Raw genomic sequence first — 25196 nt, 5'->3', positions numbered from 1 at the left:
TATCTCTTCTTTCCTCCTGTCCAAATGTTGTGCCTCGGTTCCTCTTCCTCTCATGGCGTGTGCCAGCAGGGAGCAGAAATGAGGCGCGGCCCGGAGGTGGGGTGACCAGGGGCCCGTCCTGCTCAGGAGATTCTCGTGACTTTCCCTTTCTGATTTCAAGGGAAGGCTTTTCACCCTCCCCCACTCACAGTGACATTGCTTCAGCCGTGAGTTCCTGTTTGTCCTTAATTTGAGTTCTGTGATGACTGTACATTGGATTTTACGAAATGTTTCTTTAGCATCCTTGGAAATAATCATATAGTTTTCCTTCATTAAGATTTTAATGTTTACATATATTTTTTCTAATATTAAATCATCCTTTCCTACTTGGAGAAGCCTCACTTGGCCACGTTGGCTCATCTTTTATATACACTGTGGATGTTGGTACACTAACGTTTGCTCTGGGTTTCTGCTCTCCCTCGGCTTCTTTGCTCCGGAAGAGTCTATACCGAGTCAGGGTTTTCTGTTCCTTGAGTCCGGTGAGGCTCACTTTAAAGTCATCCAGGACTGGATGGGTGGGTGGATGGATAGTTGAATGGGTGGATGGTTGGATGGATGGATGGGAGCCAGTGAGCCCGAAGGGAAAGAAGGAAGGGGAGGAGCCCAGAGTGGATCCCCTGGCCGTGCTGCCCATGGTATGGAGCCAGGTTCTGTTCTCAGTGCCAAGGGAAGCCTTGGAGGGTGCCTGATCCAGGGCGGGTGGTGCTGCCTGAATGCCTATCCCCTGTGTGGGAGACGCCTTGGCAGGTGTGTGTGATGCTCAGCCAGGTGCAACATCTGGGGTGCGTCTGCCTCTGCCCAGGCTGCCCCGTTGGCCTGGAGGGTCCCCCCATCCTCTTGCTGAGCCATTCCCACACCCTGCTTATTGATGGCACAACTCCAGTCATTCTTCCTCCACGGAACCCCCCTGAACCTGTCCACGGGTCCCTTGAAATGTGCTGTGGTTCAGTAGACATGGGTTCTGGGTCCCTTGTGGCTCTGGAATCCCTTGAGCACTGGGCTGTCCTTGCTGCCACTCCCAGCACCTGGACATTGTTGCTGTCATTGTGATGTCCAGGCCTGGTGCCATGGCAGAGGCAGGCCCTGTCCCCGGGTGTGCACACAGCCGTGCCTGCGGCCAGGGCCCAGGGAGCGTCGGATTCAGCCCCAGCTTCCGCCTGCAGAGGCCACGTCCTCCCATCCTGTGAGGTCCTGGCCTGGCCCACAGTGACCATCCAGCTGTGCAACAGCCTCTGCCGGCCGCCGGGCTCAGGCTGCAGCTGCTGCCTGCAAGGGAAGGCACATCAGCATGTGTGTGTACGTGTGTACTTGTGGGTGCATGGGTGCACATGCGTGTGCATGCGTACAGATGTGTGTACATGTCTGTGTGTACTTGCTTGTGTGGTCTGTGGGGCGTGTGCATGTGTGTGTACATATGTGTTTGCACATCCATATGCACATGTGCGAGTGTGGTCTGCGGGGTGTGTGGTGTGCGACTGTGTTTGTGGAGGCTGCTGGGGTGTGTGGAGTGTATGGGGGTGTTTGTGAGGTCCGGGTGGGGTGTGTGTGTTGTGTGCTGTGTGCTTACGTTGTCGTGTGGTGTGGGTTGACTCAGCCTTGGTCTTTGGGTGAAGACAAGGCTCTCAGTGAACTGTGCTTTATATTCTGTTTTACAGTGCTTTAAAATTAAACATTTCAAGTATATAAAATGAGAGGATGGTAGATGAGCCCCCACAACCCTCACCTACCCTCAGAAATGACCAGCTAATGCCCACCCGTCTCCCCCGCCCCACCACAGGTTGTCTTGAAGGTCAGCCCAGACCGTTTCGTCTGTAAGTCTGTCCAGTTTGCCTCTGAAAGCTGCAGCCTCTTTCAGAAAACATGGCAGCTGCTCACAGTGACCGTCCGACATGAGCTCATGCAGGGCAGGGTTGGCTCCGCTTCGCCTCCTGGATCTGCTCTCTGGGCACCTTCAACAGGACCCAGTGAGGCCCACGCCCCATGCCAGGTGGCCGTGTCTCTCGCCTCTCCCACGGACCCCTCCCGCCATCTTCCTTCATAGTTTTTGTTGGAGATGCCTGGCTGTTTGTCCCAGTGTCCCGCTGCCCCCTGTGCTTCCTGCAGACGGCAGCTGGAGGCTCCGGTCCCCTGTGGTGGCAGATGTGGCTGCGAGGGGAGCCGAGAGTGCCCCTTGGGGGGCCTGCTGTCGCCTCACCCGTCACTCACCTGGGACGGGGATCCCGGTGTTTGCCAGCAGATGCTTCTCTGTGGAGAACTGGCCCTCGTCAACCGCTGGTGACCCTGGGGGAGAGTTGATACAGGAGAGGCAAAAAATGCTTGATTCTTTTACCTGTTTCACAATAATGAGTTCATCCCAGGTGTCCTCCGACAGTGACTGCTGCATTTTCCTTTTAGAGTCTTTGTGAACTCATGGGCTTGAACATCTTCGATGGGTTTCAGTAGCTTCCAAATGAAGCTCAAATCACCCATCTTCAGCCAGTTGGAGCCTCTTGGAGTCCTTGGGACCCCATGTTGGTGGTCCCTGACCTGCTTCCTGCCCAGACCGGGGTCATCTGTGCCTCCTGGGTCAGGTGCGTGCCGGACAGGGCCCCCCAGGTGCCGCCACCTATGCCCTTCAGCCTGCGAGGACGACCCGGGCCAGAGCCATGCGGGGGACCCTCCGCGGAGGGGACGCCCACTCCTTCCGCCCTGGCCTCTCCAGGCTGGTGCGACTGGCTCGCGGCGTCACAGGAGAAACAGACGCAAGGCGAGTCCGGCCGCTCTGCGAGTCGCCCCAGCTCTCCTCGGGTCCTCCCCTCACTCCCTGTCTGATTCCCGAGGGTCACTTTGAGCATGATCGGAAGCAACCCCCCGACAGGCCAGGGGCGAGCCCCTGTGGGGCCCAGTCGGACCCCCGCCCAGGACCGCGGACGGAGGCAAGGGGTGGCCCAAATCTGTGCTTGAGAAGAGCCTCAAATCCCTCCCCAAGTCGACCTTATAAATCTGGGGGTAAAGCCCCTTGTTTAGCACACCCTCCAGTGAAGGCTTTTCAAGTCTGCCGTGTTCGCTCCGGGGACTGCACAGGCGCTGCTCCCGAAGGCACGTCTCCCTCCGGACGTCCTGCGCCCCCGGGGCGCCGCTCCCCGCCCTCCCCAGCACCTGTCCCTTCCCTGCGACCGCCTCAGCCCAGGACCCACGGCTTTGCCTCCTGACTGTCCCCCTCCCACTTCGGCCCCCTGCCGTCCATTCTCGCTGTTCCAGCAGCTGAGCCCAGCCTGCCCAGGGCTCCCAGGACAGAGCCGGGTGGAGAGCTACTGCCCCTCCCGTCCTCCCCTCCCTCACTGAGACCCACATCTCCTCCCTGCCCCAGAACCTTCGCACAAGGTCTCCTGCTGACAGCGCCTGCCCCTCTTTAAAAAAAAAAATTTTTATTCACACACCATTCAGTCCTTCCAAAGTGTACAATCAGTGGCTCTCAGTATCATCACAGAGTTATGCCTTCATCTCCACAATCAGTTTGAGAACAATCTCATTGCTCAAAAAAAATCCCATCCCCCTTTACCCCTTTATTATTGACACATGGCCTTGGACTAATATCTTTTCTACAATTGATGCAGGAATATTACAATGTTACTGTTAACCATAGTCCCGAGTTTGCATTAGGTACATTTCCCCCCACGTACCCCCTATTATTACACCTTAAACAGTGACGTACATTTGTTCTAGTTCATGGAAGAACATTCTTATATTCGTACAATTAGCTGCAGTCATCGTCCACCTTGGGGTTCGCTGCATTATACAGTCCAACGTTTTATCCTCTCACTTTCCTTCTGGTGACACACACCACCCTAGACTTCCCCTTCGACCATGGGCACACCCATATTTCAGCACCGTGTCCCTTACAGTGATGTACCAACATCACCTCCATCCATTTCCAAACATTTCCAATCAACCTTATTAACAATTCTGTGCACGTTAAGCATCAGCTCTCCATTCTCTTGAATTTCTCTCTCCTGGTAACCTGTACCTAGACATGAACTCCAGGAGTTTGCTCATTATAAATAGTTCATATCAGGGAGGCCATCCAGTATTTGCCCTTTTGTGTCTGACACTTCACTCAGCATCACGTCCTCAGGTCCATCCGTGTTGTCACGTGTCAGGACGTCATTCCTCTTACAGCTAACATTCTGCCATATGGACGGACCACACTTTGCTTATCCGTTCGTCAGCTGATGGACACGTGGTTGCTTCCACCTTTTGGTAACTGTGAGTAAGAGAAGCATTAACAACAACTCTCGGAACGTCAGCGTGCAGATGTCTGCTCACTTCCCTACTTTCGGTTCTTCTGGGTTTATGCTGAGTAGGGAGCGCCAGATCGCAGGGGGTTCTCAGCTTCCGGAATAACCGCCAAACTGCCTTCCCCAGCGGCTGCACCGTTCTACGTCCCATCAGCCGTGAATGAGTGTCCCCGTTTCTCCACATCCTCCCCGGCACCGTGGTTTCTGTTTTTTTTATAGTGGTCATTCTAGCTGTTGTGAAATGTCGTCTCGTGGTTTTGATTTGCATTTTTGTAATAGCTAGTGAAGACGAGCATCTTTTCGTGTGCTTTTTGACCATTTGTATTTCCTCTTTGGAAAATTATCTATTCAGGTCTTTTGCCCATTTTTAAATTTGGTTGTTTGTCTTTTTATTGTAGAATAGTAGGATTTTTTTATATATTCTGGATATTAAATCCTTATTGGATATGTGGTTTCCAAACATTTTCTCCCATTGAGTCGGTTGTTTTTTCACTTTCTTGACGAAGTCCTTTGAAGTGCAGAGGTGTTCAATCTTGAGAAGTTCTCACTTACCTATTTATTCTTTCAGTGCTTGTGCTTTGAGTGTAAGGTCTAAGAAACCACAACCTATCATTAAATCTTGAAGATGCTTCCCTATATTTTCTTCAGGAGTTTTTTGGTCCTGGTTCTTATGTTCAGGTCTTTGATCCACTTTGAGTTCATCTTTGTATAGTGTGTGAAATAGGGTCCCTCTTCATTCTTTTGCCCATGGACATCCAGTTCTCCCAGCACTGTTTGTCAAAGAGACCATTCTGTCCCGGTTGTGCAGACTTGGCAGCTCTGTCGAATATCCATTGGCCGTAGACATCAGGGTCTATTTCCGCTGATCAATATGCCTGTCTTTTTGCCAGTCCCGTGCTGTCTGGACCACTGTGGCCTTGCAGCAGCCCATCCCTCACTTTCAGCTCTTCCTCGGTCCAGCCTAGTTCTCCTTTTCCTCAGGGCCTCGGATTTAGCATCATTTCCTGACAGAGGCCGTCCCTGGCATTGCCACCCCCAGTGCTCTGTGGATCTCTGTGAAATTGCCATTTTTTAAAGGTCAGAATGGCTGAGTATTGGCCGGTTCTTACAGTTCACCGGTTTGGCTTGTCGTAGTTTCCAGGACGGCTGAAACGAACAACCACAAAATCGTGCTCAGAACAGAGGACATCTGTGCCCTCGCGGTGTGGGGGCCAGAAGCCGAGGCCAGCTGTGGGGGCTGGTTGCCCTGAAGCTCTGTGAGGCCCCTTCCCTGGCTGGTGGCTGCACCCGCTGCCCCCCTCCCCTCAGGCCTGTTCCCCGTGTCATGCTGGACTCAGGCCCACGCCAGGATGGCCTGGTCTGCACTTAACAACATCCCCGGAGACCCTGTTTCCAAACAAGACCGCGTTCGTGGGTTCCGGGGATCAGAACCAGAACATGTCTTTGGGTCCGTGTTCTCATAATAGCACATCATCCTGTGAGAAACAGGCAGATTGTGCACCAAGGGTGAGAGGCACCCCACGGCCTCAGGGCAGGTGCTGGCTTGAGAGAAACGCCAGACCGTGGGGTTTCCAACCCTGACCCAACTGCTGGGCAGCCGTGACCATCCGTGGCAAGGTGGCCGGTCCAGGGGCAGCCCCGGGGCAGTCCGGGTCCTCACCCACGGCCCTCCGAGGTGCCTGGCACGTGGCCAGCAGCGAGCCTGCCACAGTTAAGTGCCTGGTGCGGGATCAGCATCTGGAGCTGCCCTGGTCATGTCTCAGAAGAAGTGGCAGCTGCGGGAAGGCCCTGGGGACGAGCAGCACAGGCCTGAGTCCCAGCTGAGAGGTCAGTGAGTCTCAGAGCAGCTGGAAGATGTCAGGGGCCCCCTTGGGGAGCTGGTGGGTCAGATTGGGGCATCTCTGGTGGTGATGAGCCAGGACGTGGAGGAGGGGAGGCAGGACCTGCTTGTGCCAGCGGCTGCGGCCAGCTGCTCCCCTGACCACCTGCGGGACGAGAGAGCCTGGCTCCCAGGAGCGGCCGCACCCCACACCCAGTTCTCTGGGGCCCCGTGTCTGCAGAGGCAGCTGCTGTCCCCAGGGGCCACTGCCCGGCCCGTCCACCCCTGGCTGAGCTGCGGCTGGTGCCTCAGCCGTCCGACCATGGCCCAAAGCCGGCACTGAGCCCTTTGCCCACAGGCAGGGAAGGGAGCCTGCGCCGTGCCGCTCTGTGGAAGTCGGAGAACCGTGCTGATTCCTGTGAGCGATTCCGTGTCCATCGACGGGACTGGGGGCTGGGGGCCGGCAGGTCATCAGGGGTTGTCCTGTGGTGGGTCCACAGACCCTGGGCACCCACCAGCCACAGCACTGACAATAACTGTAGCTGCTTCTGGGGTCCAGGATGTGCCCAGCGGGCGGGCAGAGGCAGGACTGGACCCCGGGGACTGGGAAGGACGAGACCCCAGGGCTCAGGGAGGATGGAGCTCAGGACCTCACGATGCAGACCCTGGCTGGGAACCAGGTCTCTGGCCTCACGGCCCTGTTCTCCAGCCCCATGGGGTGGGCACTCATGGGGACCCCCTTCCCTTCCTCTTCAAGCCCCAGCACCCCGCAGGGCCCGAGCAGAAGGCATCGGCCCTGGGTCTGTGCAGCAGCACGTTTCACCCCTTTGGATGCCTGTGCCTGTGGCTGTGGGGTGGGGGTCCCAGGTGGGCCAGTCGGCGTGTGAGAGGGAGGGAGGGACGGGCGTCCCCTCCCCGGGCATCAGGGCAGCTGTGGGGCAGGGGCTGCTGATGTCGTTCTGAGGGGAGGGGGTGGCCCGGGTGCTGGTCTGGGGAGAACGGGGGACTCGCAGCAGCCAGGGGCTCCGCTTCGTCCCAGGGGTCCCGCTGGGGCTGCGAGGCGCACTCTGAACAGGCGGGTGGAGAGCAAGGGCCCTGGAGAAGGGGCGGATGGAGGCTTCCGGCACCCACGGAGAACAGGACACCTCAGAAAGGGAATAGCTTTCCTTTGTGTGAGTGATTACTAGTTAGAAAACAAAGGGAGAATATTCTATTTATAATCGCTGCAAAAACTGCAGCAAGCTTGGGAGTGACCGCACAGGACGAGCAGGCAGGCTCGGGGCGAGTCTCCCAGGAAGCAAAGCCAGCGCGAGCTGACGGAGAGGGAGGATTTAATTAGACGGACGTGGGTCCTTTCCAAGTTCCTATAAAGCTGTATTGCAATTACGGCAACAGATCAACCATTTATGGTTTTTGGAAAAAAGGTTTTTAGTTTTGGAGTGGGGAGAGCTTAAGTTTTTTAGAATCTGATAAGTGTGAAAATTAACAAATTTTATAAACAAATTTTATTTTAAAGAAAGAAATCTAAGGAACGGGAGCTTCTCCCCCAGATGTGAAAACGTCCCCTGCAGATGCCCCAGTGGACGGGGCAGTCTTGGCCGAGAGGGGGGCGACCTGGAGGACTCGGGGGCGTGGTGTCCGCATCAGTGTGGGGGCAGAGGGTGGATTCCTGGGGGGTTGCTCTCCACGTGGAGGAAAATTAACTTACACCCCAATATCCTGTCAGTGCAAAAACAAAATCCACGTGGATTAGACCTAGGATTTAAAAACCCAGAGGCCACTGGAGGCAGCGGAGGGAGGCTGACTTCCCCTGGGTCTGGCAGGGGGGTCCAGGAAGCGGGGCTCACGGGCTCTCTGGGACCCGCAGGCCCACATCTACTCCCTGGGGGCCACGCTGAAGGCGGCCATCGAGTACGTGACGGAGCCCGAGCTGCGGCCCACCCTCAGCCCCGACCTGGAGGCGCTGCTGGGCCGGATGCAGGCCGAGGAGCCGGGGGACCGGCCGGACCTGCAGGTACCCGCCCCGAGCCGGAGCCGAGGCTGCGCAGGCGCACACGCCCCGCACGGAGACGCCCCCCCCCCGCGCCCCCCCCACTCCACCCCCCACTCCGCGCCCGGTCCCGCCCCGCCCAGCCCGGTCCCGCAGGTCCCGGCCTTCCTTCTGGGGCTCGGCTGGAAATGGTTGCACCACGTTTCGTCTAAAATAAGAACTGGGCATTTTTCATCACACATTTTGTTTTGAAAAGTCTGGCTGAGGCTGACCGCGGGCCGAACAGAACCTGCTGGTTCTTGGCGATTCCCAAGCGTGTAGCTGCTTAAAGCAGACATAGAGGACCTGGCGGCGGCGGACCCTGCTGGGGGTCCTGCTGGGGGACCCCGGTGCAGTCGGGCCGACGCGCCCCTGTGTCTGCAGAGCCTCATGGCGCTGTGCGAGGAGAAGGTGCCACCCGGCGCCGCCTGCCGCCTCTGCCGCAGCCTTTCGGCCGTCGGGAGGAGGGTGCTGTCCATCGAGTCCTTCGGAGCCTTCCCAGGTACCGCGCAGCGCACACGCGCACAAGCACACATGCATGCCTGTGCACACGAACGCACACATATACAGGCCTGCGCACACGTTCCCAATAATACACCAACGTTCACTATAACACACAAGCACACACATGCACAACCTATAAACACATATGACATGTGCAAACTCATAAACATTTACACTGCACACTCACACAAATGTCACATACCCCACCCTCACACATATCGTATACACACATTCTCACACATGCACGCACATACACAACTCACGTTTGCACTGCACACAAGCGTGCACACTCACATTGTACACTCTTGCATACTCAATCACACCTCTGCATCTTTTTCGGAGTCACGTGGGGTTGGAGAGTAATGGTCATGTTGAGAAATGACCTGTCCTGCCCCTGTCAGCCCTGCCCCGGTCTCGGGTGCCAGCTGGCTGCTGCACGGAATAAAGTTTCCGGATTCCTTAACTGCTGCAAACACCACTGATCTCCTGCTGGAGCCATTCCTTCTCCTGAACGCTAGGGCACGGCTGTGGCTCCCGGTGGATCCTGGCGTGGCCCCTGCTCCTGTTTTCTGCAGCTCAGAGCCTTGGGGTTCCCTCGGAGGGACGAGCATGGTCTGCAGCCGAGCCAGCCCCCGGGCAGCATTCCCAGCCCGTCCTCTGTGGGGTCACCCTTCGGTCCCTGCAGCTGCAGCCCTGGGCACGGTTCCAGCGATGCACCGGTGTTAGCTGAGTCCTGGGGACGGGAGGTGTGTGGGGCCATTGGTGCGGGGAAGGCACCTGCCACCTTGCAGAATCAGCTGGCGAGAGAGCGCCCCAAGAGGGCAGGCCCTGGTGCCTTCCAGAGACTTCCGGGGCCTTGTTAATTAGCCAGAATTAGGTAATTAACAAGGCAAAGAAGTTAACGAGGGAAGGAGGGGCTCTGGGAGCTCGGCCTCCTGGGGCGGGGGCCGGGAGCCCCGGAAGGAGTCCCCGCTGGGGGAGACCTGGGCTCAGGGGCCTTCGAGGCCGGGGCCGCCCGTCCCGGGGCGCAGCTCGCCGTGGGTGCAGCCGGGTAACCGCGGCCCCGTTTGTGCACAGATGTCAGCGAGAGTGCCTGGAGGGGGAGACTGGCTTCGCGGAGCGGGGGACCCCTTAGGCCGCCGGGGGACCGCGGTGCCAACCTGGAAGCCCCTCCCGTCCCGGAGGGCCCGGCCCCGAAGGACCGCGAAGGCCGCGCGCTGGAGGCCAGCTGGGGCGCCCGGCCGCCGCCCGCGAAGCCTGCGCTCTCCGCGCCCCTGAGAAACGGCGAGAGCGGCCTCCGAGAGGCCCTGAGCGCGGAGAGGCTGGCCGGCCTCCTCCTGGGCGACCTGGACGGGCACCTCCTGAAGAGACGCCGCCTGCGGAAGGTGCAGACCTTCCCCCGGCTGCCGAGCGAGGCCCGCGAGGCCGGCGCCCTCCGCCGCGCGCTCACCAGCGGCAGCCGCCTGGACGCGGCGCCCCAGCTGCCCTTCCCGCCGCTGCTCGCCCCGGAACTCGGAAAGCTCTTCCCCGAGGGCAAGAACGGGCGCTTCGGCCTCCAGGCGCAGGCCAGGGGCCGGCTGCGGCCCGAGCAGGAGCCCGAGGGGGCGGGGGGGCGCAGGGCGGGGGGACGCCCCTCCGGGAAGCCCCAGCCAGGGGGGCGCAGAGGGCCCCCCACCACCAAATGGGGCAAACGAGGAAGGCCCCCAGCCTCACCCCGCCAGCCCCCAAGACGCAGGCCCCGCGGCCGGGACCCGCGGAGGTGGCGAGGGGTTTCCGGAAGAAGCCGGAGATCCGGGGATCGCAGCCACGGAGCAGGTGGGTGACCCCATCTCCCCAGGGCCTGGGGCGCGGCTCCCCGCTCGGTGGTCTCAGCCAGCCAGGAGCACGCCACACCCCCTCCCCACTTCGTCCCCAGGGTCTCAAACGCCTTGTTTAACGCTGATCATTTAATGCAAGGAAGGGTCTCAAGTGCTTAAACGCTGATCATTTGAACAAGGAAGGAGCCTTAACGGCACGCATTTTTTTTTTTTTCTGGCTCTGCTATAAGTAACTTTTTAAAAATTTTTTCAATTGTGGTAAAATATACGTAACATAGAAATCATTGTCACCACGTTAAGTAGACAATTCCTAGACAAGACTAAGTTTCACCACTAATTCCAGGCTATTTTCTTCATCCCAAACCAAAACGCAGACTCATTTAGCAACAACCCCCCCCCTCTACCCTCCCACTACCCCACCACCACCCCAGAGGAACCACTCTTCTGCTTTCTGCCTCCATGAATTTGCTTATTCTAAGTACTTTGTGTAAGAGAAACCATACAATACTTGTCTTTTTGTGTCACACCGTTTCACGCAACATCGTGTCTTCAGGGCTCTTCCATATGGCAGAGTGTCTCAGAACTTCGTGCCTTTTTACAGCTGAGTAATATTCCGTGGTGTGGGTGGACCACATTTGGTTTATCTATTCATCTGTTGGTGGACACTTAGATGGCTTCCACCTTTTGGTGAAACAATGCTGCGTTGAACATTGGTGTGCAAATATCTGTCACAGACCCTGCTGTTGATGCTTTGGTGTGTATACCCAGAAGTGCAACTTCCAGTCATACAACAATTCTGTGTTTAACTGTGGAAACATCAAACTGTCTTCCACAGCAGCTTCAACACTTTACTTTCCCATCAACAGTGTACAAGGGTTCCTGTTTCTCCACATCCTTGCCAACGCCTCGTTTCAGTCTCTGTAATAATAGTGGGTGTGACGGAGTAAAAAATGATTGTAGTTTTAATTTGCATTTCTCTAATGGCTAATGACGTTCAGCATCTTTTCATATGATTATTGGCCATTTGAATATCATCTTAGGAGAAATTTCTATTCAAATCGTTGGCCCACTTTTAAATTGGATTGTTTGTCTTTTTGTTGTTGAGTTGTAAAAGTTCTATATAGTCTAGACATTAAACCTTTATCAGATGTATAGGTTTCCAAGTATTTTCTCCCATTTCGTAGATTGTCTTTTCACTTTATTGCTAATGTCCTTTGATGCACAAAAGTTTTTAATTTTGATGAAGTCCTGTTTATCTATTGTTTCTTTTGTTGCTCATGCTTTCAGTGTAAAATCTAAAACTCCATTGCCTACTACAAGGTCCTGAAGAGATTTCCCTGTTTTCTTGTGTTTTATAGTATTAGTTTTATAATTTGGTCTTTGATCCATTTTGAATTCGTTTTTGTCTATAGTAAGAGGTGGGGGTCACACTCATTCTTTGCGTGTGGATTTCCAGTCTTCCCAGCCCCATTTGCTGATGAGACTATTCTCTCCCCATTGAGTGGACTTGGCACCTTGTCAAAAACCAACTGGCCATAGATGTGTGGATTTACCTCTGGACTCTCAGTTCTATCCCATGCGTCTGTATGTCTGTCCTCCTGCCAGGGCTGCACTGCTTTAATTACTGTGGCTTTGTCCTAAGTGTTGAAATCAGGAGTGAGTACTCCAACTTTGTTCTTTTTTAAGATTCTCTTGGCTATCTGGGCCCCTTTCAATTCTGTACAAATTTGAGGATCAGCTTTATCATTTCTGAAAAAAAGGATGCTGGGATTTTGATAAGGATTGCTTTAAAGTTATAGATTTCTTCAGGCAATATTGACATCTTAACAATTTGAAGTCTCCAGTCTGTGAACATGCTATGACTTTCCGTTTATTTAGGTCTTCACTTCCTTTCAGCAATATGTAGTAGTTTTCGGTGTACAAGTCTTTTACCTCCTTGGTTAAATTTTTTCCTAAATATTTTATTCTTTTAGATGCTATTGCAAATGGAATTGTTTTCCTGATTTCCTTTTCATAGTGTTCATTACTGGTGCATAGAAACCCAACAGACTTCTGTGTGTTTATCTTATATCCTGAAACTTTGCTGAATTTGTCTATTAGCTCTAGTAGCTGTGTTGTAGTTTCCTGAATTTTCCACACACGTCATCTGCAAATAGGGATCATCTGACTTCTTCCTTTCCGATGTGAGTGCCTTTTATTTCTTTCTTTATCTTTCATTCCGTTAATATGGTGTATTATATTGAATTTTTTCTCATGTTGAATGAGCCTTGCATTCCTGGATAAATCTCACTAGGTCGTGGTGTATAATCCTTTTAATGTGCTGTTGGATTTGATTTGCCAGTATTTTGTTGATGATTTTTGCATCTATATTCATAAGGGATGTTGGTATGAAATTTTCTTTTCTTGTGCTTTCTTTATCTGGCTTTGGTATTAGGGAAATGCTGGCTTCATAGAGTGAGTTAAGAAGTAATACTGCCTTTGATATTTGAAGGATTAGGGTTAAATCTTCCTTAAATGCTTGGTAGAATTCAGCAGTGAAACTGCTGGACTTTTCTTTATTGAAAGGTTATTGATTTTCTACTCAATCTCTTTACTTGTTATAGGTCTGTTGGGATTTTGTATTTTTTCTTCTTGCATCAGATTAGGTAATTTGTATATTTCTAAGAATTTGCCTCTTTCATCTAGGTTTTCTAATTTGCTGGCATATAATTGTTCATAGTCTCCTCATAATCCTTTTTATTACTGTAAGGTCAGTAGTAATGTCCCAACTTCTAGTCTTGATTTTTGTTTAGTTTTTTGTGTCTCTCTTTTTCTTTGTCATTCTGGCTAAAGGTTTGTCAATTTTATTGATCTTTTTAAAAAAACAACTTTTGGTTTTGATAATTCTGTTGTTTCTCTGTTTCATTTTCTCTGCTTTAATCTTCACTATTTCCTTCCTTCTACTAACTTTGGGTTTAGTTTGCTCTTCTTCTAGTTTCTTTAAGTGTGAAACTAGATTATTGATTTGGGATCTTTCTTTTTAAATTTAGGCATTTATAGTTATAAATTTCCCTCTGACCACAGCTTTCACTTCATCCCACAAGATTTTGTATTTTGTGTCTTTGTTTTTGTTCATCTCAAGATATTTCCAAATTTTCCTTGTGATTTCTTCTTTGACCCATTGATTGTTTAATCATGTGTTGATTAATTTTCACATATTTGTAAATTTCCAGTTTTCCCGCTATTAATGATTTCTGGCCTTATTCAATTGTGGTCTGAGAAGATACTTTGATTTCAATAATTTTAATTATTAAGATTTGCTTGTGGCCTAACAAATAGTCTATCCTGGAAAATGTTCCATGTGCACTTAGGAGAATGTGTCCTCTGCCCTTTTGGGCGGCGTGTCTGTATGTGTCCATTAGGTCTTACTGGTGAACGGTGCTGCTCGTTCCTCGATTTCTTTATGGATCTATCAGCTATTGAAAGTGGCGTGTTGAAGCCTCTAACTATTATTGTTGAGCTGTCTCTTTCTCCTTTCAGTTCTGACAATTTGTGCTTCACACATTTTGCAGTCTTTTGTGAGGTGCATATATGTTTATAATCATTGTATCTTCTTGCTGGATTGAACCTTTCATTAATATGTAATATCCTCCTTTGTCTCATAAACTTTTTTGATTTAAAATCTGTTTTGTCTGACAATGAAACAGATACTCCAGCCTTTTTTAATTGCTGTCTTCATGGAATATCTTTTCCAACCCTTTTACCTTCAACCCCTGTGTGTGTCTGCACTAATATGAGCCTCTTGTAGGGAGATTCGTCTATGTGAATTGTGCTTTTTCATCTAATCTGCCAGTTTCTGCCTTTTAATTGGGGAGTTTAATCCACTGACATGTAAGGTAGTAACCGAGAAGAATTTACTTCTGCCATTTAGCTCTTTGCTTTCTGTATGTCTCATCTGCTTTTTCTTCCTCAATTACTCTATTACTGCCATTTTTATGTTTAGTTGCTTTTTTGTAATGTACCATATTGATTCCCTTTTCCTTTTCTCCATATTTTTTGCTTATTTTCTTAGTGGTTATCTTTGTAAACACAATGACCATCTTAAACTACTAACCTAGTTTGACTAGTACCAACCCATTATCAGTAGTGTACAAACTCTCTGCTCCTATACATCTCTGTTCCTCCCCCTTTATGTCGTTAGTGGCTCAGGAGACATCTTTATACGCTGTCTACCCATTAACACAGATTTTAAATATTTTTTACACATTTGCCTAAGTCATATGGGGGGAGGGGGAGCAGTTACAAGCCGAAAGTACAATAATACAGGATTTTATATTTACTTACGTAGTTACCTTTACCAGTGTTATTTCTTCTTAGGGCTTCGAGTTACTTATTTCAGCCTGAAGGACTTCCTTTAGCATTTCTTGAAAGGCAAATCTTCTAATAATAAACCCTGTCAGCTTTTGTTTATCTGTAATGTCTTAATTTCTCCTTCATTTTTGAAAGATATTTTGCTGGATATAGAATTCTTGGTTGACAGGACTTAAACATGCCATCCCACTGTCTTCTGGCCTCCATGGTTTCTGATGAGAAATCTGTTAACCTATTTGGAGATCCCATGTGTGTGACAAGTTGATTTGCTCTTGCTGCTTTCAAAATCCTCTTTTTTTTGGATTTTGACAATTTTGCTATAATGTGTCCTGGTGAGGATTTCTTAGAGTCCATCCTGCTTGGAGTTGTTGCGCTTCCTGGATTTGATTATTCATTCTTTCCTCAGATTTGGGAAGTTTTTGGCCACTATTTCTTTGAATACTTTTTCTACCCCTTTCTCTTGCTCTCTCTCTTGTCCTAGGATTCCAATGGTGCATCACTTTCTTTCTGCTCCTCACCCTGGTAATTTCTGTTGTTTTATTTTCAAGTTCTTCTGCCTGTTTTAATCTGCTGTTGAATCCATGAGTTTTTCCTTTCAATTACTGTAAGTTGCAGCTCCAACATTTCTGTTTGCTTCCTTCTTATACTTTCTAACTTTTTATTTTGTTCAGACAGTGTTTTCTTAATTTACTTTAGTGCTTTGTGTGTGGATTCCTTTAGCTCAGTGAACATATTTAAGATGACTAACAGTTACCATGCATGAACCGCTCAGGGATGGCTTCTGGGAAGTTCTTTTTTCCTGTGAATGGACAGTACTTTCCTTCTTCTTTGTAATTTTTGTTGAGAACTGGACATTCGGAGAATTACGTTGTTGTAACACTGGAAATCTAGTTCTCCCACAGGGAGCAAAAGGTTTTGTAGTTGTTGAGGGCTGCACCTGTCAATTTGTGACTTTCCCAAACTAGTTTTGCTCACAAATGGGGAATGGAAAACGTCAAAAGGAGAAAAAAAAACCAGCACTGCCTCATTGCACCTCCTCTGCTGCTTTCACCCACGAGAACAGCAGCCACCCCTGAGCCACCCCCACCCCTGGCCTCTGGGTGGCTGGTCCCAGGCAGGGGTCATGGTCACCACACCCAGCCCCGGAGGTTGGAGGACGAGCCCCAGTGAGCTGCCCACGGACCCTGGCGTCCGGTGCCCACTGCCACCTGCTACGCAGCTGGGGAAGGGGATGAAGCCAAGGCGGGGAAGGTGGGACCCATCGGCACTCTCAGCTGGTCACCAGCCTCTTCCTCCCTCTCCACCCTGGGTGCCGCAGTGCTCCCCAGACCCCAGAGTTCCGAAATAGTGGATTTAGACAGTTCCTGCCAGTTGAGCGGTTGTTTTGGTGGAGGAACTGGTTCCTGGAGCGTCCTCCTCCGCCATCTTCCCACCACCCTCTTCACCCTCACTCTTGCTTAATAATTTAAAAGTTTGGTAGAAACCTGTGAACACGGCTTTGGGGGCCCTTCTGTCACCCGGGGGTGGCCCCAGACCAGGGTGGCTCCTGCAGCCTCCCTGGAGGTCGGCAGCGCTGGGCAACCCAGAACCGCCCCAGGCCCCACTTCACACACAGCAGCATGGCCGCCCCACGCGTCTGTAGGGGCTCTTCCCGCGCTGCCCCCACTTTCCTGCCGGCGGAGAAGCAGGAAGCAGCCCTGCCTGCACCGGGCGCCCGGGGTGACTCCAGGGGCTGCACTTCCCCATCCTGAGGGTGGCCGGTCCCGACTGTGAGTGGCGTTTTCTATTTCAGGGGGGCTAGAGGAGGGCATGGGGCCTTGAGACCCCCACCCACCCCCTAAAAGTTGAAAATATGCAGGGACTTCAGCATCTTCCTATCCTGATTGCTTTAAACAAGGTAAACACCAAAAACATGGTTGAGATTCTCCCCCATCAAACTGCCAGCAGGAAGACTGGCTGGGAAGGCGTCTGAGTCACGGCCGCTTCCTGCAGCTCACTGGTGGGGGTCTCGCCGGGTCCTCACCCGGTCAGGGTCCTCTGGGTTGATGGGGCAGGCTTGGCACCATCCCTGGGCCCTGCCTGGCACTGCCCAGAAGAGGAGGGTGGCGGGGGCTCCCGTGGGGCCCCTCCGGTGGAGACTCTGGGCCAGCACAAAGGTGTCCTCAGCTCCCAGCAGCCCCCCAATTCCTCCACCACACATCTTCCTTCTGAGGGACCAGAGAACTCAGACCCCGGGCGTAAATGACTCCCCCAAATGAAAGCTGGACCCCACCCTGGCCTTCCAGCCCAGAGCCAGGCAGCACCTGGGAGGGGTCCTGGAGGCTGCCCAGCCCTGGCTGTCGGGCTGGTGGGGGCGGCTGCTCTGTCCACAGCCCATCAGCCCCTGGCGTTTGTCAAGGACACAGCTGTGCCGGGAGGGACCCAGCTCTTGTCCGGCAGCTGCACCCACTGGTCCACTAAACCCCCAGAGCAGCCCCGAGCACCCGCTGATAACCCAACTTTGCAGATGAGGAAATGCAGCCCTGAGAGAGGGAGCTGGCAGGGCTGCACCCAACCCCCAGCAGACCACCAGTGGCCTCTCGGGGTCAGGGCCACGCTGACCGCAGCCCCCAGCCCCTGGTGCAGGGGTCAGCCACCACTGTGGGCCAGGGAGCTGCACGCTGGCCACCCAGCCCCGGTCAGCACAGGAAGCCACCCGGGCCGCTGCCGAGCCCACCCTTCAGCAGTTGCCACCTTCAGGGTTCCCGTGAAAGCTGGTCTGAGAAGGTTCCGGCTGAGTCGTGTGTGGCAGCTGCTGGGCTCTCCCACTGGACCCTTTGCCTCCCCACCCTTCCTCCGTCCGACACAGACCCCACCGGGCCCCCAGGGCAGGCCCCCTGCCACGTCATCCCCTCTGGACACGCAGCACACGCCTCCCCTCGGGGTGGCTCAGAGCCGGCACGAGAGCTCCCTGTGCTGTGTCCCAGCCAAGGTGGGGCCGGAACCAGCCAGAGCTCCAGCCCGGGGACCAGGGCAGTCAGAAGTGGGTGGGTGGGCCCAGAACAGGGCCACAGCCAGGCCGTGAGGGCCGTCAGTGCCCCTGCCCCCAGCCCAGGCCCCTGTGCAGTGCATGCCCCACACAAACAGGGGACTCCAAAGCTCAGTGCCCAGGAAGCCAGGCCTGAGGACACAGGTGTCAGCCAAGCACAGCCCGATGCTACCTCGGCCATTTGCGGGCACAACGCATCCCACAGACAGGGACAGTGGCCACTGCCTAGTTCAGCTCCTCAGCTCACGGCAGGCCCTGTGAGGGGTCGAGGGAGGAGACACAGGCCTCCGGAACCTTCCAGCATTGTGTACTCTTGGACATCCGCACGATGGGCAGGGTCCCCGTTCTCTGCGTGGCCTCAGAATGGACAGGGGCCCTGCCGAGTGCTCTCTTTCAACTTGGGGGCTTTTTCCCGAGCTCGTTTTACGTGAGGTGTGTGCGTGCTGAGTGTGGGAAACCCGTGTCTGAAATGATGTGAGCCCCTTCCCCAGCAACCCCCGAAGACTCCCAAGCCCTGACCCTGGCCCTACCTGTGACCTTGTTCAGAGTTGGGGTTACTTAGAAGGAGGCTGCAGTGGAGATGGGCGGACACTGACCCTATGACCCGTGTCCTGATGAAGAGAAGAGATGGGACACAAGGGCGTGCAGGGGAGGGGGCTGCGTGGGGCAGCGGCAGGGACTGGGATGTGCCAGGGGCCCTGGTGGGGGGGGGCTTCCACACCTGGATGTTGGAATGCAGCCCCCAGAGCGTGAGAGTATCAGTGTGTGGCGGTGGCCATGGCGGCCCTGGACACAGAGGCAATCCCGAGGCTCCGTGGGTGGGCTGCGTCCTCCGCTTTCCGCTGACCTGGTGTCTGTCCCTGCCCAGGAGCAGCTGTCCCTGCAGGCCCTGCTGCGTCAGCTGGGCCGGCCCTTCCGGGAGTATGAGCTCTGGGCACTGTGCCAGGAATGTCTGCGCACCCTGCAGGCCGCCCACGAGGTACCGGGTAAGACCGTGTCGCCTCGGTCCCCAGCAGGTGCAAGAGGGTGGGGGCCGGGCACTGGGGCCTTGGCCGGCCTGTGGAGCAGCGGGGACCCCAGAGCCTGGTGGCAGCGGCCACACCAGAACCAGCTGCTTGGCCATCAGGCTCTGGGGGAGCCCCGGCCTCGGGACCTGGGGGTCTGGGGAGATCTGGGCTTCCAGGGAGCCTCAGCAGGGGCCCCTGCCAGGAAGGGGGGCGGGAACACAGCTGCATCACTCAGGTCGGGTCTCAAAGGGGCGATGGCCTGAGGAGGGGAAACCCGGCTCTGGGGCCAGCGGGGAAATCTCAATTTACAATAACGTGAGGCCTGCTGAACTCCTTAACATACGCCCACGTCTGTGCCTTAAACCTCACGGGCAGGGGCATGGGGTGCAGATGTCCAGAAGGGCCCCTGGGGGACAACAGAACCCGTCTGGTTCAGGGCCCCTCACGTGGGCCACCTCAGCGGCTCAGGCCGCTCACCCAGGGCAGGCAGGGACTTGCGGTTTGTGGGACCTCGGGGTGCAGCCCCCTAGCCGCTGCAGGACCTCATCCCGCGGGCAGCCCCAGGCTGGTGCGTCCCCCGGCCCTTCTGCACCTTCAGCTCGTCTTCCTCTAGAGCTCAAAGGGCTGGCGCTGACCCTCCAGCAGGGCGGTGGCCGCGGACACCTGCGCCCGGTTTGCTGGGAGGGGAGGCCCAGGGGTCCCCGTGGTGCCGCGTGCGCTCAGGGCCAGGCTGCGGCCTGGGGGCGGCACGGGTGGGCGTGGGAGGGTGGCTCGCAGGGGAGCCGTGTGCGGGGAAAGCCTCCTGGCACCCCAGCGACCCCAGGAGGGGCCCCCCGCGTGCCCGCAGCCCCGGGACTCTGCGCTCACGGCCGCGCCGCTTGCAGCGCACCTGTGCCTGGACTCCGTGCTGGTCGCCGAGGACGGCTCCGTGCTCTTCGGGCCGCCCCCCGCCGACGGTGCGTACGCGGTGCAGGGGCGGGCGGGGTGCGCCCGGGGGCGTCGCGCTGACGGGCTGCGGTTTTCTCCCTTAGGCTCCTACAACTCGTTTTTCGTGGCTCCCGAGGTGGCAGAGGGCAAACTGGCGACGGAAAAGGTAGACGCCCGCCCCCTTCCCCTCCCCGCTCCCTCCGCGGCCTTTCCGCGCCCACCCCAACCTGTCCTCACCGCGCCGCCCCCCTCGCTGCTGCCCTCAGGCCCCGCAGAGCCCTCGGGGCCGGGGTCTCACCCCAGCCCCTGCCCTTTCTGTTTGGAGACCCCGATGGTGAGGGGAGGGGAGCAGCAGGCCCGTAGGGACTCGGGGAGACGTGGGGGTCGCGGCTGCACCCCGCGGGCCCAGGGCCCTAAGGCGGCTCTGCCTGGCGGGGGGGGTCGCGGGGCCGCGGCTGCTGCAGTCCCGCCAGGTGCAGGGTGCTGTTCTGCAGCCGCGTGTGGGCAGGGCTGGTCTGAAATTTTCAGGAATGTTTGCAACCAGAAAGTGTAAATAAGATCCAGAGTCTTCTAATACGAAAATGCCCAGGTTTTAATAGGAAATCACTCCTCAAGCCAAGAATCAGGAAGAACTCAAACAGAATGAAAAAGACAATCAGTAGATGCCAACATGCAGGTGGCTGAGATGTTAGAAATGACTGAAAATGGTTCTAAAGGAGCCTTAATAAAAAATGCTTCAAATGATTTATTACAAACATGCTTGGAATAAATGAAAAAATAGTAAGTCTCAGCAAAAAAGTAGAAGACGAGGAAAGAAATAAAAATATTAGAACTGAAAAACACAATAACTGAAAATGTTAATCACTCAACAGATGGACTTAGAAGAATGAAGGAACAGAGGAAAGAATCAGTAAACTGGAAAATAGAATGGTGGAAAGTACCCAGGCTGAACAACTGAGAGAAAATGGACAGTAAGAAAGAGCTGGACAGAGCCTCCGGGACCTGTGGGATTACAACACAAGAGCCACCCTTGTGTCCTCAAAATCCTGAAAGGAGAAAGAGGGCAGGGAGGAGAAAGAAATAATGGCTGAAAACTCCCCAAATACGGCAAAACAGGCAAACCTGCAGAGTCAAGAAGCTGAGCAAACCCCAAACAGGAGAAACCTAAAGAAATCCGCTCTGAAACATATCACAGGCCAGGGAGAAATAACAGGTAACCTACAGGGGAAAATCGGCTCAAATGAGAGTGGATTTCTCATCAGAAAATCTCGTCCAGCCTATACAGGCCAGAAGGAAGTGGCCTGATTTCGTTCAAGTGCTGAAAGAACTGTCAACCCAGAACCCTCTCTCCAGTGAAAGTACCCGTCAGGAATGAAGAAGTCAGGACAGCCTCAGACAAAAGAAAACTGCGAGTGTGTGATGCCAGCACCAACTGTAAAATCAGGGCTAGAGGAAGTTCTCTGAACAAAGGAAGTGAAGAAAGAAGGAGCCCTACCGCCCCAGGAATGAGGAAACCACGTGCCGAGCGCAGTGTGGGTAAACAGTACAGACTTTCCTGTTTGTCTGACGGTTGGAGTAAAGGCCATGGCACTGAGGAGGCTCTAGATGATTGCAGAGGGAATATTCAAGTCAATTATGTTATAAATAGGAGGGTAAGAGGTATAAGGAAGGTAAGGTTTCTACACGTCACTTGAACTAGTAAAATGGCCACACTTGTGTATATAACCTAATACCTAGAGCAACAACTAGGAAACTAAAAAATCGGCACAGGGAGATTCCCTCAAAACACTATAGACAAGTCAAAATGGGATTCAAAAAATGTTCAAAAAACCTATAGGAATGATGAAAAAGAAAACAAAAATAAACAGAGAACAACTAGAAAACAGAAGATTGAAATGGCACACTTAAGTCCTAACAGATCAACAATTATGCTAAATGTAAATGGTCTAAATATACCAATTGAAAATCAGATTGGGGACCCAAAATAGCCAAAATTAGTTTGAAAACAAAGAGCAAAACTGGAAGACTCACACTTCCTAATTTCAAATTGTACTACAAACCTACAGTAATCGAAACAGTGAGGTACTGGCATAAAGACAGACATGGGCCAACAGAACAGAAATGAAAGTCCAGAAATAGACGCACTCATCTATGATCAGTTGGTTTTTGACAAGGGTGCTAAGAACATGTGATGGGAAAAACAGTCTCCAACAAACAGTGCTGGGAAGACTGAATCTCCACATGCAAAAGACTGAATGTGGGCCCCTACCTCACACCATATACAAAAATTAACTCAAAATGGATCAAGGACCTAGTGTAAGAACTAAAACAATAAAACCCCTAGAAGAAAACAGGGGCAACTCTTAATTACATGGGATTCAGTAACACATTCGTAGGCCTGACACCAACAGCACGAGCATCAAAAGAAACAACAGATAAATTCTACTTCAACAAAATTTAAAACTTTTGTACATTAAAGGACATTATCGAGAAACTGAAAAGACAACCCACAAACTGGGATAAAATAGTTGAAAACCATATATCAGGTAAGAGTTTATTATCCAGAATATGTAAAGAACTTTTACAACACAACAACAAAAAGACAACCCAATTAAAAATGGGTAAATGACTTGATTAGACATTTTTCCAAAGTAGATTACAAATAGCCAATAAGCATATGAAAAGATGCTCGACATCATTGGCCATTAGGGAAATGCAAATCAAAGCTGTGAGCTACCACTCAGCACCCACAAGGATGGCTATTATTAAAAATCAGGAAATAGATGTTGGAGAGGATGCGGAGAAATTGGAACTCTAGTGTTTTGCTACTGGGAATATAAAATGGTGCAACCACTGTGAAAAGCAATATGATGGTTTCTCAAAAAGTTAAATATAGAATTGCCGTATGACCCAGCAATTCCACTTCTAGGTATTTACCCAAAGAAAGTGAAAACAGGGTCTCATAAAGATACTTGTCCACCAGCGTTCATTGCAGCATTATTCACAATAGGCAAAAGGTGGAAACAACCCAGGTGTCCATCAACAAATGAGTGTATAAACAAAATGTGGTCCATATGCATATGGAATATTATTCTTCCGTAAGAAAGAATGAGGTTCTGAGACACGCTGCAACGTGGAAGGAACTTGAAAGCATTGTGCTCAGTGAAATATGCAAGACACGTAAGGACACATGTGATGTCACTTACAAGATCTCTAGAAATAGCTGATCTGCAGAGACAGAAGTAGACTAGAGGTTACCAGGGTGGGGGCAAGGGGGGCGGGGAGGGGACGTGTTTGGTGAATAAGGAGGTGTGTAAATTAATTTTAAAAAAAGGTTGATAGCGTGGATTTAACATTTTAACTATATACTGTCTACATGAAACTCACTTCAAATGTAACAATGTTGTTAGCTTGAAAGCAAAGGAATGAGAAAGATCCATCGTACAAACATTAACCAAAAGGAAGAAGCAGTAGACTTCAGAGCAAAGAAACTTACCACAGTCAGAGATGGACACCTGTAAAGGTCCACCCATAAGGAGACGTAGCAATCTTAAATGGGCTCACACCAAGAAAGGGCCTGCAAAGTCTGTGAAGCAAGGCTGGTAGGACATAAAGGAGAAACAGGCAAATCCAAAGTTACAGTTGGAGATGTCACATCCCTCTCTCAACAATCTACGACAAGTCGACAGGAAATCAATGGAAGATCTCAACAACATCAACCTGTAGGCTCTAAGTACTATGTAAGGATCACTGTACCCTACAACAGCAGAACCCACACTCTTTTCAAATGCCCAAGGAGCATAAAACAAACGAGCCATTAAAAAAATGTTATTTAAAAGAATTTAAGTCATACGGAGTGTATTCTCTGACCACAGTAACAGAAATCAATAATGGAAAGATAACAGAAAATCTCCAAATGCTGAGAAACTACACAACACACTTCTGAATAATCCATGAGTCAAAGAGATTTTAAATGGGATTAAAATAATACATGGAACTGAATGAAAATGAAAATACAACTTAACAGAATTTGGGGTCACACCTAAAGCAGTGCTGATGGGGAAATGTACAGCACTAAATGCTTACAGCAAAGAACGGGGGAGTCTCTCAAATTAATGATTTAAGCTCCCGCCTCAAGAACCTAGAAAAAGAAGAGCAAAATAGATCCAGAGTAAGCAAAAGAAAGGAGATAATAAAGATGAGAGCAGAAATAAGTGAAATTGCAAACAAAAGAGCAATAGAGAAAAATCAACAAAACAGCTGGTTCTCGGAAAAGATCAGTTATAAAACTGACAATTCTCAAGCAAGATTGACAAAGAAAAATTAAGGGAAGACACAAATGACCAATATCAGGAAGGACACGGGATGTTACCACAGACCCTGTGGGCATGACAGGGATATTATGGGATACCAAGGACACACTCGTCTGAGCACTTAGGTGAAACAGACCACTTCCTCGAAAAGCACAAACTACCACAGCTCACCCACTGTGAGACAGATCACGTGAATAACCCTATAACTATTCAGGAAATTTAATTTGTAATTTTTAAACTCACAGGAAGTAAATCTCTAGGCCCCAATGTTTTCAGCGGATAATTCTACCAAATGCTCCATGGAATCTCTTCCAGAAAGAAGTGGAGAGAACACTTTCCAATTCATTTTATGAAGCCAGTATTACCCTGATACCAAAACTAGGGGAAAAAACCTACAGACCAATATCCCTAATGAGTATAGACAACAAAATCCTTAACAAAATACAAACAAATCTAGTTCAGCAATATATAAAAAGAATTATGCATCATGGCCAAATAGGCTTATTCCTGGGATGCAAGACTGGTTCAATATTTGAAAATCAATTAGTGTAATCCACCATATTAACAGGTTGGAGAAGAAAAACCACATGATGCATTTGACAAAATTAAACACCCATTCGTGATAAAAACTCTCAGAAAAATAGGAATAGAAGGAACTTTCTCAGCTTGATAAAGAGCATCTACAAGAAGAACCTACAGCTGACATCATGCTTATTAGTGAAAAAATGAATGAATGAATGCTTTCCCCCTAGATTGGGAGTGAGTCAAAGATGCCCACTCTCACAGCCGGCACAGTAAGGCAAGAAAAGCAAATAAAAGGCATATTGCTCAGAGAGGAAGAAATAAAACTATTCCTGTTTGCAGACATGATTATCTGTGTAGAAAATTCCAAGGAATTTACCAAAAAAAAACTCCTGGAACTAATAAGTGAGTTTAGCAAGGTCTCAAGTTACAAGATTAGGATTCAAAAATCAATTTGATTTTTTATGCTAGCAATGAACATGTGGACACTGATGTTTAAAATATAATACATTTGTAATTGCTCAGAGAAAATTCTTGGGTGTAACTCGAACAAAACATGACATG

The 25196-nt window shown here is 51.6% G+C and overlaps 1 protein-coding gene across 1 annotated transcript in view; it reads left to right on the top strand.

Annotated features, from left to right (window-relative positions):
- Positions 1–25196, top strand: part of KNDC1 (kinase non-catalytic C-lobe domain containing 1) — a 68453-nt gene that overhangs the window by 12816 nt on the left and 30441 nt on the right. Inside the window, 7 exon segments of the mRNA XM_037805113.1 lie at positions 8003–8149; positions 8549–8666; positions 9746–10328; positions 10330–10483; positions 18732–18849; positions 19755–19826; positions 19902–19963. Coding sequence (XP_037661041.1) covers positions 8003–8149; positions 8549–8666; positions 9746–10328; positions 10330–10483; positions 18732–18849; positions 19755–19826; positions 19902–19963 — 1254 coding nt within the window.

Source organism: Choloepus didactylus, chromosome 15 (assembly GCF_015220235.1).
Source record: "Choloepus didactylus isolate mChoDid1 chromosome 15, mChoDid1.pri, whole genome shotgun sequence".
NCBI classification, from domain to species: domain Eukaryota; kingdom Metazoa; phylum Chordata; class Mammalia; order Pilosa; family Megalonychidae; genus Choloepus; species Choloepus didactylus.
This window is presented reverse-complemented; position numbering and strand designations above follow the sequence as displayed.